General features: G+C 40.4%; 3 protein-coding genes across 3 annotated transcripts in view; 1 reads left to right on the top strand and 2 right to left on the bottom strand.

Annotated features, from left to right (window-relative positions):
- Window positions 1-348: 348 nt before the first annotated feature.
- Window positions 349-15,739, bottom strand: elapor1 (endosome-lysosome associated apoptosis and autophagy regulator 1). Its single transcript, XM_034209420.1, has 22 exons — window positions 15,605-15,739; window positions 13,774-13,894; window positions 13,424-13,604; window positions 12,349-12,496; window positions 12,179-12,259; window positions 11,977-12,082; window positions 11,720-11,869; window positions 9,312-9,400; window positions 8,944-9,121; window positions 8,524-8,652; window positions 7,539-7,629; window positions 7,340-7,445; window positions 7,122-7,259; window positions 6,367-6,630; window positions 5,828-6,004; window positions 5,600-5,750; window positions 4,477-4,570; window positions 3,909-4,010; window positions 3,561-3,687; window positions 2,804-2,982; window positions 2,523-2,688; window positions 349-2,443 (listed from the first exon to the last, which is right to left on the bottom strand). The coding sequence occupies exons 1-22, from the start codon at window positions 15,692-15,694 to the stop codon at window positions 2,360-2,362; spliced, it is 2,952 nt and encodes a 983-aa protein (XP_034065311.1). The 5' UTR covers window positions 15,695-15,739; the 3' UTR covers window positions 349-2,359.
- A 712-nt stretch (window positions 15,740-16,451) lies between these two features.
- cunh1orf194 (chromosome unknown C1orf194 homolog) lies at window positions 16,452-17,789 on the top strand. The gene is made up of 5 exons (XM_034209586.1): window positions 16,452-16,589; window positions 16,955-17,071; window positions 17,179-17,294; window positions 17,421-17,525; window positions 17,664-17,789. Exons 1-4 carry the CDS (start codon window positions 16,524-16,526, stop codon window positions 17,521-17,523), a joined length of 402 nt encoding a protein of 133 aa, XP_034065477.1. The 5' UTR covers window positions 16,452-16,523; the 3' UTR covers window positions 17,524-17,525; window positions 17,664-17,789.
- A 93-nt stretch (window positions 17,790-17,882) lies between these two features.
- Window positions 17,883-20,059, bottom strand: part of smc5 (structural maintenance of chromosomes 5) — a 33,119-nt gene continuing 30,942 nt past the window's right edge. The window contains 2 exon segments of the mRNA XM_034209278.1: window positions 17,883-18,065; window positions 18,108-18,393. Coding sequence (XP_034065169.1) covers window positions 18,259-18,393 — 135 coding nt within the window. The 3' untranslated portion in view covers window positions 17,883-18,065; window positions 18,108-18,258.

The following is a 20,059-nucleotide window of genomic DNA, read 5'->3' as shown; positions in this document are numbered from 1 at the left end:
GGGACAGCAGCGCTTACTAGACAGAAAGTGAAACTCGTGCTGCTCTCAGGTGCAACAATACCTCATATTTCATAATACGATCATCTGCAGCATCTAATCTGCAAAGTAACTATTACATTGAGGTGTCGTATACATTTAAAAGGAGTACATAACTATGAAATGTTTAATATAAGTAAATAAGAAGCCTAAGTCAAAGAACACAAAAGTGCAATGCATTATACTCAAGTTATTTTGTTCTTAGTTTTATTCCACCATAATAATGTGATGTGGAGGATGGTTTTGAAAAAACAACTTTCATAGAAAAATGCTAAAAGTAAATAAATAAATATTGTTGATTGATATCATGCATTTCTGTTTGCCCTTTTTTATTTCAATGTTATGACAAGTAGATTCACAATATTTGATTAGATATGTGACATGTATTACATGTGCATGTGTTACAATTCACTTCTTGTATTTCTAAACCAATAACCACAGAAAATACTTGTTATATATAGGGAGATTTTTTTCTTCCTTCACAGGCACTTGAAAGACATTTGAAAATACAAAGTAATAACAGCAGTTTTTATTGTAGAAATAGCTTCACTTCACATTAAAGCAAGATTAAAACATAACCTTAGATTTAGCAGAAAATGATATCAAAAACGAATTTAATTTGCATATTGCCATAAAAACATTTAAAGACTCAACTTGGCTCGTCTTATAAAAGAAATTATAAAATAGAAACAAAATAAATTCACACTCACAGTTATGTAAAATGTACACTCTTACACATCATCCACAGTTTGGTTCTTATGTCATTTTAAAATAGAACATTGGGCTTTGAAACTGAATATCCCCAATATGGAGACTTTGTACTGCAATATGAGATTTGGCAACCGAACATATGGCAAATAATACTAAATAAAAGTGTTGCTCTTTAAAACTCCTTCAGTAAGGCTATGTTGTTTGTAATAAATAAAATGGTTTCAAAAGCACATCATTATTTTCTGTGACTTCGTCCGTTGAAGATTTTATCTTAGTTTAGTTTAGTTTATTTATTTATAGTGTCGTGGACAGTCCCCATCGATGAACTGTCACAAAAACAGTAAATGGTGCAGCTTTAGCCGACATGGCTAATTTCCAGCTGTTGTCGCCGGCCAGATGGTAATAGACACCCTTAAAATTACAATATATCAACAGCATTAGTTATAAGAAAATATATAAAATAAAAAGGAGGAAAGAGGATAAAAGAGAACAATAAACAACATACGTTACTATATACAGTACATGTCACATATAGCACATCACATCACAGAAACGAGGGGCAACATCCATGATCACAACATGTAACACAACATGTAACACTCACGCCATACTTAACACAGACTAGTGTGTGCAGGTGTAGTTCTCAGTGAACCATGTTTTTAAGTGAGCTGTGAAGGTGGTATGTATCTGTATGTCTTTGATTTGAGTGGGTAGAGAGTTCCAGTTTTGTATTGCTGTGACCGAGAATGATGACTGACCAAAAGTACTCTTCCTGAATGGGACTGATAGGTCGCCACGTGTGGAGCTTCTCGTGGTCAGTCTGGTGTTGTTACGTTGAGTAACCAATGAGCTAAGAGGTGGAGGGGCTGTATTGTGCAGGATTTTGTAAACCAGAACGATGTTCCTATACTTTATTAAATCTTCCCAACTCAGGACGTTATGCTTGTTGAGGATGGTACAGTGATTGGAGCGGTTAGGTTTCTGGTCCAGTACTTTGAGGGTTTGCTTGTACAGGGTTGCTAGTGGCTTCAGTGTGGAGCTGTTAGTTTGACCCCAGCTTGTGAGACAGTATGTAAGATGTGACATGATCATGGCATTCATGTATAATTTGGCAGAATTCAATGTCATTGTGTTTCTTATGTATTAAAATTTGCTAGGCTAAACTTGACTCTTTGGGTCACTTTTTTGACTTGTGTTCTGAATGTTAAATTAGAGTCAATAATGATTCCAAGGTACTTAACCTGAGGCACAATGTTAATATTTTCACCTGAGATGCTTATATTTGACACAATGTTGCATTTTCTTTTTGTGAAAAACATTCCAACTGTTTTGTTGACATTAAGCTGAAGACAGGAGCGGTGTAGCCAGCTAGTGATCAGCACTAAAGCTGAGGTCAGTTTATCAGCAGCCTTTTGCTTTGTGTTGGCATGCACATATATCACAGTGTCATCGGCATATAGCTGTGTTTCCACATCAGGACAGACAGATGGCAGGTCATTAATATATAGGGAAAAAAGAAGTGGACCAAGTATTGAACCTTGTGGTACTCCGGTGCTTAAGTCTTACGTTTAACACTTCCTTAACAACCTGAAGTATCTGTTCTTCCTCTGTATTAAGCCTCATCAGAGTCTTCATCGTCTCTTAGATAGCGTGAAGATGATTTAAGTGGCACAGAGTCAAATCCATCTGAAGTCCTCTGCAAAAACAAGTATATACAAAGCATGAGAAGTTGCCTTTTTAGTGTCTCAATATTTGTGAATGTAGAAGTTACTGACCTCTCGTGAGAAGGACCTAATTTTAGTGAAGAAGGATTTGTTGGTGAGGTCCATGAGGTCGTCTTCTGCATCATCTCCCTCCATTATTGCACAGCTCTCTGCAGTGGGCAGCTCACACTCCTTACCCCCGGAGCTCATCATCAGCTTTGAATACTTAAACTGCAACCTGCATACGGAGATTGACAGGAAATAATATCTTGTCAACAGAAATCCACATTTACTCATTAACATATTAATGCTTTAACAAGCACTAAAGGACATGTGAATCTCAGAAGTCTCACTTGCGTGTCTTCTTCCAGAAATAGCAGCTGATAGAGATGAGCAGCATAGCGGCGATCGTTCCCGTGGAAACACCAAACTTGAGCCAGAAGTCCAGAGACACACAAGCACTGACTTTTTGAGCTGGCAGTGACTCTCCGCCGTAACACTGCAACGGTTGCTGCCACACATAGGTGGTTCTCTGAAACACACAGAGAGACAGTTAGGTTTCCCTGGGTCACATCACAGGTAGATCCTAATTTTTCCAGTATTTTCCTACAATGAATAATAACATTTGTTGGGTGTTAGTTGCTGGATAAGTTATAGTTGGACAGCGCCAGGCTAGCTTTCCCCGCCCTGTTTCCAGTCGTTTTGCTAAAATAAGCTAACTGACTGTTGGTTCATATGTTGTGGTTGTTTATTTAACTTCAATCAGTAAATACTGCTAACAAATTCTACAAAAACATTATAGAATTGACATATAAAGACAGATATAAAAACAATAGGACAGGTTAGGTACAGTAAGTCGAGTCCAAAGTTGCTGGACATGGGGATTAAGGAGATTCAGAGTGTATTCATAAATATATATTTTTTAATTTGCATAGATTAAGCAATAATGGGAAATGGAAAAATAGGTATTAGTTTATCGGATGGTCTTTTCTTTCAAGAAATCAGCAGTTGGTGATGGACATCTGATGGGTTGCTGGGGTTGTCAATCAATCAATCAATCAAGGTTGTGGACGTAAATATATCAATATGTTTATACTTGTGCAGCTATACCTGTATTCCCTGGGTGCAAGCACTGACGATCGCTCTGTAGTGTTCCTTGGTGCAGAGTGGACATGCATGCTGGCTCTCCCACAGGAGGTTGAAAGAACAACCATCACATGTCCCCTCTGAACAGTTACTGTGGAGAAAAACACAGACAAACAGGATTATTACAATGTTTTTGTGACAGAAAAGATCTCTAAGAGTCACCTTGTCCTTAGTTCTGAGTCTCAGAGCTCAGAATGTGACAGGTGAGTACCAAATAATGGCTGTTGTAAAACACTAAATGTGTCAAATCAAATGATGTCCAGACAACTGTTGGTGAGGTCAAAAGTTGAGTTTGGTCACAGTGAAAGATACCTCGGCAGCATGATGTGGTCTTCAGCCGTCACTGTGGGATTGCATCTCAGTCTGATGGTGGCTGACCTGCCTTCTTTACAAGCCTGAGTCGTCTCACTGGACCTGAAATCATCACAGATACGAAGCTGTGAACTTCCACCATGTAATAAATCACTTATTTTTTATTCTGTACAACATTTCATACTTTAGCAAGTGATGTACTCGCATCTGCACACTTACATGTAAATATATTTAACAATACAAACCCAAATGTATATATGTTCATTCAGCTGATCAACGTTTACCTTGTTGTGATTTTATTTTCACATTTATTTTATTTTTAGTAAATAAATGTCTGTCCTGTATTTCATTCTCACTCTGTTGCTGCTTTAACTCCTGAATGTTCCCACTGGGATAAAGAAAGGTCCATCTTATCTTGTCTTATCTTATGAAACTTCCAGAATAAAAAATTGCCCATTAATAAAATAACTGAAATTATTATTATTAGACCTATTAAAAATATGTATTTTTAAAGAACAACAATGTATGAATGCAAATTTAGAAAGAAATAAGTAGCGATCTTATTTACTTGTAATAGAAGATGACGTCAGGTAGACTGGACGCAGAGGGAAACAGCCATTTTGAAGATGAAATTCGGCTCACTGTGGTCTTGGTGGTCACACCTTCAGAATAACATGACATTAGAACAAAACACATTTACCAAAATAGTTTGTAGTGTATTATTCAGTTACAATATATCAAACATCCCAGCGGACCAAACACTATAGCAGAAAAGGCAAGGTGTGTTTCTCATTAATATCAGGATGTTTTACAGACTTTTCGCATAAATAATCTTAAAGGTGACATGTCATGCTTTTCCGGTTATTACCCGTCCCCTTGTGTGTTATGAAGGTTTTTATGCATGTAAACGGTGTGCAGAGTCAAAACCCTCAAAGTACACCCTGTAGCGAGTAAAACTCTAAAACAGAAAATACCTCCCCAAAACGCCTCGTTGGAGATACGTCATTGTCCATTTGATTCTTCCGGGTACATCATGATGTCATGTCGTCCCCGGAACAAAATGGACCAATCCGTGGAGCCGTTACGTTACGTCCGCGGAGCCGTTACGTTAAGCCCCTGCTGATTGGTCCAAATTTACTAATCCACGGACTTCCTCACACACTCAGTGCAGGCAGCTCTGCTGATTTCTCCTCCCGGGCTGCAGGCTGATAACAGACAGTTGGGATCGCGGCGAAATTCTCTCTGCAGACCCATTCTCACAGCGTTTATCAACATTTTTCTTACTCAATATCAAGCCACACTTATTGTTTTTACTTCGGCTGTGACTTTGTGTGTGATCAGGGTGAGTTTGGCTGTGTATCGCTAAACAAGGAAATCACACCTCCACGGAGCTCAGAGTGATTCACAACGTCCCGACTGGTCCCGACCAATCGGAGCACACTGGGCTCACAGGGAGGGGGGGGGGGCAAGAGCTGCAACGAGCCGTTTAGTGGAGTGAGTGAATACTGCTGAATACACATACTATACAGAGATGCTGTATGCAAAACCAATGTGAGTTTGGAACATTGAACAATGTAAATCTATTCTAGTAGACCTCAACAATGGAATTATGATCAGTGGAAATGGCCATGACATGTGACCTTTAAAAACACATCCTCTGATTTACAGAAAACCCAAGCTTGAGTTCATACCGATGAGTGAGTCACCAATGATGAAAGGCTGGGTGGACACCACGCTCTGACTCCTGATTTCCGAGGGAACCACAGTGGATTGACAGATGTAACCTTTGACCTCTCTCCCGCTCTCTGTCACATTGTCCACACAGATAGCCGGCACTCTGCCCTGTGAGAAAGACACATCAGGTTTAAATGCAAGGTCAAACTACATTTTTACAAGTCGTCAGGATCAAAGCTTCTCACCTCTTTTCCACACAGAGCCAAATTGAAGCTGTGGAAATATCGGAGGCCTTTGCTGGTGAAGCGGGGGCTGCTGTGGAAGGCAGTGACATTGGACAGCGGAGAGAAGTCATAGTGCAGCAGAACGCCCCCTCCTGTCTTCACGTCCAGTGTGCAGTCACTGAGACAAGCTGTGTGGGCCTGAAGGACAGAGAGTATTGTGTTTTCTGTGGGTGGAATAATCTGACTGAAGGAAACCCAACTGGAAAAAGCAGATATCCACTGGAATATAGAGGCATGTAAACACCTTTTAAAACCTGCTATTACAGAAGATAGTTGTTTTTAGAACTGTGCTATTTCATTTTATTTTGGGTACGCTGGGTATAATTTGTAAATGTTTGAAGAAAGTAAACTCATCTCAGGTTGCTAAAGCCCCCAAAATCCCAGAAAATATCCCCAAGGACATGACCTGTGTCCAGCCCTTCCTACATTTATGCAGTTATAGATTTAGTCAGGAATTTCTCTTTAGAGTGTTCTAGTGCTAATACATTTGTTACCATTACCTTGTTTCTCTGTGTGTTTGGGCCACACTGAATGCAAGCGGCCTCTCCAACAGGGTGATCGGCCCTGATGAAGGTGTTCGGCGGGCAGCTCTTACACACTCCTGTCCCACTGACCATGTAGTGTCCGGGTGGGCAGGGGACACAGGCGGAGCCGGCATCAGCGGTGCTCAGCGCACAGCGGCGGCACTGAGAGGCCACACCCCCGATCACATTGGTGATGTGGATGGAGAAGATCTTCGCAGAATCAGAGCTGTATTTCCTCTCCTGAGTGAAGAGAAACACAATGTGGTGTTCTGTCAAGCTTACATCTCCATCCCTGCGTTCTACTTCTACATGTTCTCATGTTGCTCATGTGCAAAGGTCCTTCTGAATTGTTTAGACACACAGCTTGCAACTGCCATCTAGAGTTCAGTGCAACAACTGGGGGCAAAGTCACTGTCAGTATAAAAACACTCCTAAAATCAGCAAAAGCTAACATGATGCTTCGTTTTATCAGCATTAATCTGTAAATAAATTCACCAGTTTATCTTTACATTTGAAACACTAAGCCAACTTTAAAAACAGAAACCACAAAGTGTTTTACCACGAGATAAACAAAAAAAGCAGCGAGAGACACAAGAGTAAAGGACGGTAAAAACAGTCTAGTGACAGCGATGACCTTTTTCTAGCCATTTCTTTACAAAATATGTCCATGGCTGAGGGAGTCAAGCTGTGGGAAGGTAATAGATCCAGATTGAAATGTGTGACTGTCTCACCTCGTTGAGTTCCTCTGTTCGTTGAAATGTCCAGGTGAAACTGGTGGTGCTGTTGCTCTGGATCAGGTAGGAGTATGACTGTTTGCCGTTACTGCCTTTCCACTGCTCCACTACTTCATTATTCCACCTGGAGTATCCCTGCAGGCAAATACAATCACTTTATATGTATATTCATACTGATGGCACACTTCTTTAAATGTTGGAACATTTCCCCTCACCGCCAGGAAGTAGAATTTGCAGTCCGCTGTACACCTGGTCTCAAAGACGAATGTGATGCGAGAAAGTTCACTCCTTTCACTGTCTTTGGTCATGGATGGAGGCAGCCTGTGGAAACAAAAAGTGTTAAGTTCCTTTAAGATTTCCAACAGTTATACTATACAGATGTTTAATTATTTTTAAAAACGTGCGTGACTCAACCTGTATCCAGGGACATTGAGCATGAGCGTCAGGTAGTCTGAGTCCTGATCCCCGGGGGTGGTGTAGACGTACTCACCAGCCACCTCCCATGCTGTCAGAAAAGTAATAATGTTTTTTAAAGTAAAAAGCTCCGATTTCATCCTTGTAGCAATGAAGACACACACAATTATACAGGTGGACATGCGGCATCTTTGAAAAAACTCCTTGTACATTTAATTAATCTATATCAAATAGGCTTTATTGATGAAAATAGTCAATTCAAGTTATTAATATATATTTAAAAAATATACTATTATACTATATAAGTACTAGTGGTACAATTTAAATGGGACTTTACTTCAGCTATGCAAGAGAAACAAAAACAATGCATATCTTAACCTACTGAAAACTATAGAAAGAGATGTGAAGTAGGCATAATACAAGAAATGTTACATTACCTAAATAACATTAAAAAGGAAAACGGTTCTAGTAAGTCCATTTGCAAATGCATATCTGTATGTCTATGTCCTATAGGTGTCTCTTTTGTTGTGGATTAAACTGTAAATGAGAATGAAAGCATACATCAGTACCAAATTAAATTCCTCGTACTTGTCAACCTACCTGGTAATAAACCTCTTTCTGATTCTGATTCTGATATAAATAATGCAGGCTCCTAATGTGCCAGTTCATTTTTTGACCTTCGAAATATCAGCGTGATATTGAAACCGTACGAGCTTTCCAAGTTTATTTGACTCCTTATCTCTCGTTGTCCTTATCTTACATGGATAAGGACAAGGAGAGATACAAAGATTGGGCTTCTTGTCCTTTAACCTCTGGCTGTTTTAGTCGTATGGTTTCTCTCATGTTCTATTCCGTAGAGTATATTTTCTGACTGATGATTAACATTCAAGTGCTGTGATGTTTGCCCTCTCCCTCGACACTCTGTGTCTTGTTGAAATGACAATAAAGTATGTCTATCTATCTATCTTAACATTAAGTTTCTCACCCGTGCTTTGTTCAGAGCCGCTGAACTCTCGATTGAAGATGGAGCTTTTCATGTGGCTCGGCATCGTGTTCCACCATTTGTACTCGAGACCCTCCACTGGCTCCGTGCCAACAGGGCATTCAGTGCATGCTGTGAGGAAATACTGTGTGATTATGTCAGTGTACAAAACAGAAACTAAAACAGGAAACACCACAACTTTGTTGACAGTTTTATATTCTTTTTTACATCACTCTGCAAGACATATTTTCAATCATGGTGCTATTAGAAGTGATAGTTGTGGTACTGTGGGACTCTATTTAGCATACCGTTTGCTATTAAAATCACATATACTGATAATTAGAAGTACATTAGTCAAATGAACATGATCTTGAGTCTGACATGCATGTAGGATAGAGAATAAGGAGTGTACTGATTCTGCACCTGCGCCGTTTGAGTAGAAACCCTTGTTGCAGGGTTCACAGGTAGAGGAGTTGGTGACAAAGAAACCCGGGTTACATGGAGGACAGGTTTGCTTCTCCCCTGATGCGGGCAGATCAACCGCTCCATCAAAAGTTTCATTGCAGATCTTTGGCTCGATCCACTTGTACATGAGCTGAGTCTGAAACACCCAGCAGGCCAAACAATAACACATGAGAAGAGCCAGCAGATGCTCTGTGGCACAGACAATTCATATGTAAAGAAACCTGATCGTAACACCAGATGGCTGCTGGGGTTTTTTTCAAGGCGAAATCTCCATGTGTGTGTTCACCTCTAATAAACCTGCAAGAGATGTAATATTTCTACATTACCTTTCCTTCAGAGTCACAGGGAGTGTGGGTGTAGAAGTAGTCACTGTTTGTACACGCAGGTCTTGGTTTGCAGCTCCCTGAACCAGGCTCTGGAAAAACAAGACACCAAGCCGGGCGTGGACGAGGGAAAACACAGCTCACATCAAGATACAGAGATAAGGAAAACCTCACACACTTTAGCAGTAAATGCAGTATTTGCATATAGACTGCCTTGCATATGTGTGACAATAGGGAATGGTGTTAAGTTCTACGAATAAAGAGAAATAATAAATAATAATGAAATAATATAATAAATGATAAATAATATATAATAATAATAATAAATAAATAATAAATGAAATAATGAGAAACCCTGGATGAATATGGAGGTTCGTGCTCTACTGAAAGCACGAAACTTGGCTTACAGATCTGGTGACGTGGCAGCTCTTAGAACAGCAAGAGCCAACCTGGACCATGCCATCAGAGATGCAAAGCTCGCCCATAGCCAACAAATCCAGAGTTTCTTCCATGACCCCATGGATAGCAGGCGCATGTGGCAGGGCATTCAGTCCATCACTGGATACAAGGCTGCTCCACCACCCTGTGACAATGATACTATATTTCTCAACAACCTCAATAATCACTTTGGTCGCTTTGAGGCACTTAATAACACCACTGCAATGAAAGCTGTCCCCAAGCAGGGGGAACAAAGACTTCACCTTGACACAGCTGAAGTTCGGAGGACCCTGAGGAAAGTCAACCCCCGGAAGGCAGCAGGCCCCGACAGTATACCAGGACGGGTGCTCAGGGACTGTGCGGACCAGCTGGCCCATGTCCTCACAGACATCTTCAACACCTCGCTGGACCAGGCCATTGTTCCATCATGTTTTAAGACAGCAGCCATTGTACCTGTGCCAAATAAATCCTCAGTGACCTGCCTGAATGATTACCGGCCTGTGGCACTCACCCCCATCATGATGAAGTGTTTTGAGAGGCTGGTAAAGAACCATATCGTCTCCATACTTCCCCCCACACTTGACCCGTTCCAGTTTGCTTACCGCCCTAACTGCTCTACAGAGGACGCTATCTCCTCTGCGCTCCATGTGAGCCTGGCCCACCTGGAGGAGAAGAACACCCATGTGCGAATGCTGTTCCTGGATTTCAGCTCAGCGTTCAACACAATCATCCCCCAGCATCTGGTAAACAAACTGGGACCCCTGGGACTCAACAGACCCCTGTGTAACTGGCTGCTGGATTTCCAAATAGAGAGACCCCAGTATGTTCGGGTCGGTAACAACACCTCCAGCACCATCACCTTAAACACCGGCTCCCCGCAGGGCTGCGTTCTGAGTCCACTGCTTTTCACCCTGTTGACCTACGACTGCTGCTCCAGGTTCAGTACCAACCACATCATAAAGTACGCGGACGATACAACAGTGGTGGGACTCATCAGGGACAACAACGAACAGGCCTACAGGGAGGAGGTGAAACATCTGACAGACTGGTGTAACACCAACAACCTGATCCTGAATGTCGATAAAACAAAAGAGATCATTGTCGACTTCAGGAACAAAAAGCACTGTCACCCACCACTCCACATCAACGGCACAGCAGTGAAGACTACAGACAGCACCAAGTTCCTGGGGGTGCATATCACAAGCTGTCTGAACTGGTCCACTCACACTACATCACTATTTAAGAAGGCACAGCAGCGCCTACACTTCCTGCGCAGGTTGAGAAGAGCACAGCTCCCCCCTCCCATCCTCACCACGTTCTACAGAGGAACCATAGAGAGCGTGCTGACCAGCGGCATCTCCATCTGGTCGAGAGACTGCAACGCCAAAGACTGGAAGTCTCTGCAGAGTGTGGTCAGGACAGCAGAGAAGATCATCGGAGTTTCTCTCCCTCCCATCAGAGACACCGCTCAGAAACGCTGCCTGACAAAAGCCCAGAACATTTTGAAAGACCCCACTCATCCTCACCATGCTCTGTTCTCCCTGCTGCCCTCCGGCAAGAGGTTCCGCAGCATTAAGAGCAGAACAGTCAGATTCTGTAATAGCTTTTTCCCCCATGCCATCAGACTGCTGAACAGCAAGTAGACCAGTAACATAAAGATTACATTACGCTGTGTAAAGCGCACATGTTTTCTATATAGTATGTCTATTTTATTTATATGTATAGTAAGTATTTATATTTTAAACACACACTTTATCTTTAATTTTATCAGCACCACGTCACTATTATTTATTTATATGTACAATTTTAGCAAGTTTTTATATTGTCCTGTTCCTGTAAGCCAGTACAACGAAATTTCGTTTTAATAGTACACTCTGTGTCTTGTTGAAATGACAATAAAGTATGTCTAAGTCTAATGTCGTTCCATGGAATGGCTGGCGTACGCAGAGCTCTCGAAAGACAAACAGTCATACCTGCATATTTGTCTTGTTCACACTGGTGGCAAACGGTGGCACCCTTGTTGGAGAAGCTTCCAGCAGGGCAGGTGGCGCAGCGGGCAGATCCTGCTTTGGCACTGTGGGTGCCGGGTTTACAATGGAAACACTCTGATGTGTAGGCCACCCCTGCAAGAAAGCCATCAATGGACTTTGAATCATTAACAGGAAGAAGGTTCAGGAGTGAACAAATGTTTAAAGCTGTATCACGAGACCCTCTACAGGCGATTATCTACCTGAGATGGCGATGTTTCTTAACTGCACAGGTTTGACAGCACTGCCCTGCAGAGCATACGCAGTGCTTCTCCAATACAGCACGTTGTTGCCGCTGTTAAGCTCAACCTGCATAGAGTGATGTGAAAGTAAGATTGGAACACAAAAAAACAACCATTTGAATCTAAGTGATTCAGTTTAATTAAGATCTACACTCAGACAAACCGTGTATTTGCTAAAGTCGCTGTCAGAGATCTTCATCCAGCGACTCTCAGAGTCCGTAGACTGACACTGGTCATTCTGGATCTACAGGAGGGGGAGAAAACAATGACACAAACATCTACCCCAATAATTCCCATCTTTGTAAACATCACCACTCATCTTAAAATACTTACAAAGAACTCAAAGTAAATGCTGTTGTCAGGGTAGAAATATTCAAAGGTCACAGTTCCAGGTTTCTTCAGGCTCACAGCATAGGACAGTGTTGCAGTGCACTCATCTGTGTTCGAGGCGACATAATCACCCTTCGTTATCCAGGTCGAGCTGCAGAGACAGTCTGTTAGTGTCAAGGAGCTCAACAAACAGTAAGAGCTATGATGGATCAAAAAACATGCTTTTCAAATAACCAGTGATGGAATATTACTAAGTACCACCACACCCCTTCCCGCTGCCTCCGCTCATCAGAAGCCAACCTCCTATCCATCCCCACCGGCATCAAGCACCGGACCTGGGGGGACAGAGCCTTCTCCGTCGCTGCCCCCTCCCTCTGGAACCCACTCCCACAACCCATCAGAGACTGCCCTGACCTGCACCTTCAAAAAACTCACCTCTTCAATCTGGCTTTTAATGTGCGATTGTTTTTGTATTATTTGACTTTAAATATATATTTATTTGTTGTTCTTTTCTTTTCACTATATCCGTAAAGCGTCTTTGAGCACCTGTAAAAGCACTAACAAAATAAATCTAATATTATTATTATTATTATTATATTACTTAAGTACTATATACAAAAACAATTTGAGGCACTTGAAGTTGACTTTAGACTGAAGGTTTTTTCATTTCCTGCTACTTTTAGTCCACTACATCTATTTGATAAATGTAGATACATGGTACTTTTCAGAATAAAAATACAAAATATATTCAACAAATAAATTATGTTGATAAATGGTATTTTAAGTTAAGAGTCAAATTACGCACAGGAGGAAATCACAAGTTTAACAGCAGTATTAAAGCGCTACTGCCACATTAAAGCAATCAACTTAATAATGCATCAAAAACAGCCTACAGTTAAACAGCCTAAGCCTATTTATTTTTCTATTATGCTTACTTAAGCAACATTTTAAAAGCATGAAAGTCGTAACTTGTAACAGAGTATTTTTTACAGTCTGGTATTACTCCTTACTAATAGTGCGATATCTGAATACTTCTTCCACATCTGAAAATTAGAATACAATCGAGACATTTACTAACTTGGAACAGTCTGTTTTGTCATCCCCGCTGTTTGTGGTCACCCCGTGGGTTACAAATCCAGACGGCAGGCTGTCCCACTCATCAAAGGCCACGCCGGTGCCCAGAGAAAAGGTGCCTGGAGCGCACTTCTTACACTGCTGTGACTGCATGTCAAGGAACTCCCCCTCACTACAGGAGAAGGCTGTCAGAGGAGGGGCAGAGAGCACGCTCTAAGTGTTTCATAAAGATGTCAACAGCATGTCAAGAAACAGATACAAGATATATGTGGCAACAATTTAATATTCATACATTATTATTGTGATACAGATTAAGGGTGTGCATTAAAAAAGGTATAAGAGTGGGACACTCACTGCACTGAGTGCCTTTAACTGGATCGGGGAGGCCTGTGCAAATGTCGGCTTTGTTGGGAACCGCCACTCTCCATCGAGCCTGGAGCACATCACACTCTGTGTACTCAAAGTGATAATCTGACTGCAGGGACAGAACACATGTTAGTTTCATACATTTCATCTGTAATATTTCTTTTTTTTTTAAAGGCAATCACAGTTTCTTAAAGTCCAAATTGATGCTTTGACATCTCTTGTTTTTTTCAGTCCACAACCCAAAGATATTCAGTTTATTATGATATGGAGGACTAAATGTTCTGCTAATTTTGCATGAGAAATTACAACAATAACAATTACTTAAAAATGTAAATAATTATAGATGATTTATACTGTTGTAGTCATCAAATAATTTAAACCTCTTGCATTATTTTTCAAAACCAGTCAAGCCTCTTTCCAAATAAAAGCCACAGCTAATATTTGCCCAGGAGGTTGTCTCAACAGTTGTTTTACCCACAGTCCTCGAGGATGTACTGCAACCTTAAACCAGTAAAATGACCTTCAAGGTTTATTTACTTATAACCAAGGGGGATAGAGGCTGATTGGCCCAATCCTTCTGTAAACATGTCATTTTCAATGTTGCCACAGGACTTTTGAGACAGCAGGAGCTCAGGTGTGAAGCTATAGCTCTATTTGTCTTGACGTCTTTTGGAGATTCTGACTGACAAACACTGTCCCACCCGAGATGATGAACAATGATAAATGGGATATGGCATAGTGTTAAAGGTTATCTTGTTGATCTGACACCCTCCCAAACAGTTGGTTCATTTTGGCCAACAGCAGGCTGCATTTCGTTCAAGGAAAGTCAGGCTAATCTCACACACAGCCTTGTGGGATTAATAGTTAACAGAAACAGAGGGAGCAGCAGCTCCTCTGTGTTTTAAATTAGAGCTGCTACATTAGCGTTGGTTAAGGTATCAGATGAACATGTGTTTGGGGGGAAACTGATGTAAAAATGCATCCAACCTGGGATGTGCTGCAGCCTAATCACCTCCTTTAAACAAACATGAGGAAACCAAGGCAACGGGACATAATGGCAGCTGTGCCTCATGGTCAATGGACTAGCATGGAAACTAACTGACCTCCACCTCCAAATCATCACCTGGAAACCCAATACACTCAAATGACGAGACTACACCTGCCTTTTGTGATAACTTTGCCCTTTTCTGATATCTTAACTCAACACACTTAGTGTTAATGTTTGAATTATGCTGATAAAAAAGTAATGTTTTGAGTATTATCAAACTGCACTGTTGATATGCAAATGTCAATTGGCCCTTTAGAAAAAAAATTCTCATTATCAGACATGCTTGGTTAACCGTTTTTTTTACGTTTTCACAATTGTTACATGTATAGTAAGTCTTTATATTTTAAACACACACTTTATCTTTAATTGTATCAGCACCACGTCACTATTATTTATTTATATGTACAATTTTAGCAAGTTTTTATATTGTCCTGTTCCTGTAAGCCAGTACAACGAAATTTCGTTTTAATAGTACACTCTGTGTCTTGTTGAAATGACAATAAAGTATGTCTAAGTCTAATGTCGTTCCATGGAATGGCTGGCGTACGCAGAGCTCTCGAAAGACAAACAGTCATACCTGCATCTGTTTTTTATTAACATTTGCAACTAGAAGTATACCATATGGAACCTCAAATTGTCCAATCAAATTGTGATATGTACAATTAAGATTAATTAATAATATTAGCTTTGGACATGAATATGAATAGCATTTACACATTAGTAATCATTTTGTATAAATGGCTAACAATAAAACAATGTTAATCTCCTCACCTCTTTGCACATGGGCAAATCCGTAGTAGTGCAATAAGCAAAAGGCAGCCATATTAAAAGGTAGCGCAGGTGGATCTGGCCTCGATGCATCGTCGCCTGTGTCGGTGCTGAAGTGATGGAGCAGCACAGGGTTGACCTCCGCCCTCAGGTGCTGCCGCCCGGCGGCTGGGGGCGGGGCTTCCCTCTGAGCAGGGAACAAATACTGGCAGCTGATTGGCTCTGCGGGCTGTTGAGACACTGTGGGATGACTGATACTTTACCTGCCTTCTGCTAGCTATCAGAATCTGCTAGCATTACCTGGGTGTTCTGTAGTCCTCTGTACTGTTGAAGTCGTTTTCTGTAAGCTATTAAACTTTTTAAACAAAACGATTTAGCACGGTTAGATTTTTAAAAAAAAATGTATTTCAAGGTAGCAAGTGGACATTTTTACAAAAATACATAATTATAGCCTACATGTGGGAAAATAGTTCACCCTTTCTACAAGAACACAATTCTCTACTAAAAACACTCGGTTTACAAATAACTACAACATTTAAAGTTTTTTTTTCAATATCTATTCTTCCTTCAGTATTGTCATCATGTAGCCTAATGCTTTACATGTATTTGCATCACTTATGGGCTGTGTGTGCTGCTTTCATTAACCTGACATTGTTTACAAAAATATCTATTGTCAATAGAAATATATATATATAAAAAATAGCCATTGGGTAAACATTTCTGGTTTAATATCGACTCATGACCACACGTGGGAAGCAATATGTGTCAACACTCGTTTTATTTTGAAAATTTCAACCGGAAGTTTATGGTTGCTAAGAAACCTGGTTGTAAACATTCCTGTAGGATTAGCTCAGACGAACAGAGACAAACAGATTTGGGGGAAGTATTGTGTTTTCGTCTTGAGAGTTTCTCCTTGTTAAATATGTCAGGCCGGAATCCTTTCTCCCCCACACACGGCTTCACCACCAGCGGCTCCAGCTCACATCAGGTAGGTTATCCTAGAACCTGAAACTCATATTTTGTCTGGTGAGCTTTTTGTGTATTCTTCAGAAAACTAGTCACACACACCCTTGTTATATTGCATAGCAAAACATACGAATGACCTCATATTAACACTGCTGTAATATTACATGGGACCTGGTCCAGTTGATAATCAAACCTTGGTAAATCAGATGATAGCATTCAAACAGCAATTTAAATATAAAAAAAACAATTTTTCTATAGGCTACAGAGTAAGTGTTGCCTAGTATAATCCATCCCAAATAGTTAATACACTGTTCATGACCTGAATATGAACCTAGAGAATAATCATCAAAAATAGATAAACATTTTTTGTTCTTTCCCACTGCACAGAGAAAAGCATATGATAGACCGACTCACATCGCCCAAACAGAGGAGCCCTGGAGTCGCCTCTATGATAGTGCCACTTGTGCCAGCTACCGACAGAGCGTTATGCATTATGAGCCTAAGGTAACCTCCAGGATTATGCATGATTATGACCCACAATTATGAAACAACAAAATTATTCAAAAAATTATTTGAATGCACAACTCAATTTTCATTTTTTTTTACCTCAGGCTCCAAAGGACAGTCTTGACTTCCATCTAAGGTCAGTTTACGATCACCACAAGGACTTCTTCTGGGGAAAGAACCGGATGCTATACCAGAAAGAGACCGTTTCTGAGGACCAGAGGTGGGTGTTTGTGAATTTAAGTTTGTGGCAGTATAACTTCCCTCTGTTGGCAGTGGCATTTCAACTGTTGAAAAGGTGGACTTTCTAAATTCAGTGTTACCATTTATTTTAAATGTCAATTTACAGGAAGCAGGAAAACTCAAAGAAGGACATGCTGGAGAAGGAACAAGGGGAAGAAATCAGAGTGTGGGTCGATCCACAAAGGCGCTCCATTTACAGCATTAAGTGAAGGTCAGCTGAACTTCACTTATATTGCCATACAAAGAGAATCTTAATCCAACCAAACCCACCGATTCTGGGAGGAATCTGGCTTTGTGTAAAGCGAGGTGTGTTCCAAATACCAACAGTGCCCTGTCTTTTCCTCCACAGGCTTATTCAAACAAGGGCTGCACCAGGGAGTGATGGCAGCTTCTATTTACCTTTAAGCGTCCTGCACTATTATCTCTTATCTGCTTCCAACATGAAAAAACGTAAATAAAGTGAACTTGTTCTGTGTCTCTGTCGCAATACCCAACATTGAAAACTGAATACTTAAATGTGATTCGTTGTAAGTTAACTATGTGAACAAATTAAGTCTTCACACTGATAATATGGGAAAAACGTGCATCTTTTATTTTACATTCAACATTTAAAGAATATTCTTAATTTATTTCAACATAAACAAAAAGACTGAAACAGCTGAATATGTTATACAAATATACAAAAGTCCCATGTCAACTCTTGAGGAATGGATTAAACGGAGGTATATATATATATATATATATATATATATATATATATATATATATATATATATATATATATATATATATAGAGAAATGGAATTGAGTCCTTGACTCCTATTACAACAATAATAAAACCTTCCACAAAACAATTAAACCTTAATATACTAAATGATTAACCTATTTATTTTTTCAGCTGTATATTTGGAACTCATTGAACAGGAAATCATGTAGGTGGCATCCTATGGCTTAACTTGTCGTCTGAGACTGCGCCTGAGGAAAGCCTTCTCGTCCCATAGGTTGGGAGGAAGCATTTGAGGGCCGTTATGGACACAAAGGACAGTCATCTCATCTGCGTACTTAAGATTCTGCAACAGCTGGAAAAAAAACAGCAAAGCAAACGTTCAGGAAAAATGAAAAGCACAGCCCACGTCGGTCATACAATACAGCCAATATACAGAGATTCACACAAATCATATTAAAATTGCAATCACCTAGTGTACCACTTGGAGGCAGTAAACAGCTGCCTATTGACACATGAAGTAGATACAGACCAACGTGAGCATTTATTTTGAGAAGCGCTTGGGGCAGGAGTCTCCAACACGTCGATCGCGAGCTACCGGTAGCTCGCGGGCAGCTTTTCAGTAGCTCGCCGTTCACAGACTGCGTAGAAAAAATCCGACTACAATAAATGCACCTGAATCAGTCCGTGTCGCTGTGGCTCAGACACATGGATTTATGTTTTTAAAAATGCTCGCGTTAGCACCATGTCAGGTTTTGGGAGGATTTAATCAAGTCTTGGATTGCAGAGTATGAATGTCCTCTTTCTATTTTCAATTGATAAATACTTGTGTAAAGTTTGTGAAGGCAGGTGGAAAAAAGCTTCCGCGATCACCGTCTCCTCTCCTCCCCTCCAAACCCGCCCCCTCCTGAAAATAATGAGTGAGGCTGATAGTGACCCGATAGAAACTTTATTATTCACTGATTGAGATGATAAAGCTAACTAAATCTCATACATTCCTGGGATTTATGCAACAGTAAGACAGAGAATGTAAGTGTGCACCCACATGCACTATTTTTGTTTTTATATGCTGTTGTAGATACTCCTGTTGTCTGCTTTGTTCAGACTCAAGTCTTGTGTGTGATGCCACATTCAGGACATTCAGTGTCCTTTTTTTTAACAGAAGACCGTTGCTAGAAGCTGCAGCTAGACTGCAGAAGTATTAGTTTTTTGTTTTTGAGGATGGAACAATTTCACACAGATATAGGGAGGCTAGACCTATACAATTCATTTATTATGGTTTATAATTTCATGTCAAGATGAAGAAAAAGAAGAAGATGGCTGAACTGTTCAGTGTCAATCCTGTGGAGATGGAGGTTATAACCAGGGGTGCACATAACTTTTTTGCCCTGGTTCTCAAAGGAGCACCTGGAGATGTTGCTTGGTGCTCATCCTTAAAATGAAATAAACCGTAACTTTTGAGCGGGTCTTGACTTTATTTGCCAGACACACGGCACTGAACACACATGCAGAGGTGAACACAGAACACACATGCAGAGGTGAACACAGAACACACATGCAGAGGTGAACACAAGACAACATTAGCACAACCAGTAATCCTACAAGCTGTCATCACTACCCTCCTGACTGTTCTCCTCACTGTCTTCCTCTGTCAGACATGGTAGCTGATGATGTAGGCCTACTTCTTTCTCTCTGGTTGAGTCTGCGATTAGATGCTTGCATCCACAAGTCAACAGCTGGGTTTGGGTCGAAAGTCTCTGTTGTCATCTTAGAAAAGTGGATGTAATCAAATAAGTATGTGAACATAACCAATAACATACCATAGCCAATAACAAATGAATGTAACTTATTTTATTTTTGTTGTTCATTTATATCTTATTTTACCTTAACATTTATTTATGCATTTTTTTTTTTATCTTTCCAGTTTTAAAGGATATTTTTGGTTACTGTCCTATAGTATACATTGGAATGATTTAAAACCTGTTTATCCCAATAATTATAAAGGAGTGCCTTGGAAATAT

The sequence above is a fragment of the Gymnodraco acuticeps genome, unplaced genomic scaffold, assembly GCF_902827175.1.
Source record: "Gymnodraco acuticeps unplaced genomic scaffold, fGymAcu1.1, whole genome shotgun sequence".
NCBI classification, from domain to species: Eukaryota; Metazoa; Chordata; class Actinopteri; order Perciformes; family Bathydraconidae; genus Gymnodraco; species Gymnodraco acuticeps.
The sequence above is the reverse complement of the archived record's forward strand: the minus strand, read 5'-3'. Positions and strand labels throughout refer to the sequence as shown.

What these genes read in the sequence shown, in the direction of transcription:
- elapor1 (XM_034209420.1), bottom strand. Translation starts at nt 15,694, where the DNA reads ATGCATCGAGGCCAGATCCACCTGCGCTACCTTTTAATATGGCTGCCT. An exon ending in CGGCTCTGAACAAAGCACGG is followed by an intron (nt 7,630 to 8,523) that starts GTGAGAAACTTA and finishes CTTTTCTGACAG; the next exon opens with CATGGGAGGTGGCTGGTGAG. An exon ending in GACGTCATCTTCTATTACAA is followed by an intron (nt 4,011 to 4,476) that starts GTAAATAAGATC and finishes TGATGATTTCAG; the next exon opens with GTCCAGTGAGACGACTCAGG.
- cunh1orf194 (XM_034209586.1), top strand. Translation starts at nt 16,524, where the DNA reads ATGTCAGGCCGGAATCCTTTCTCCCCCACACACGGCTTCACCACCAGC. An exon ending in TTATGCATTATGAGCCTAAG is followed by an intron (nt 17,072 to 17,178) that starts GTAACCTCCAGG and finishes TTTTTACCTCAG; the next exon opens with GCTCCAAAGGACAGTCTTGA. An exon ending in ACCGTTTCTGAGGACCAGAG is followed by an intron (nt 17,295 to 17,420) that starts GTGGGTGTTTGT and finishes GTCAATTTACAG; the next exon opens with GAAGCAGGAAAACTCAAAGA.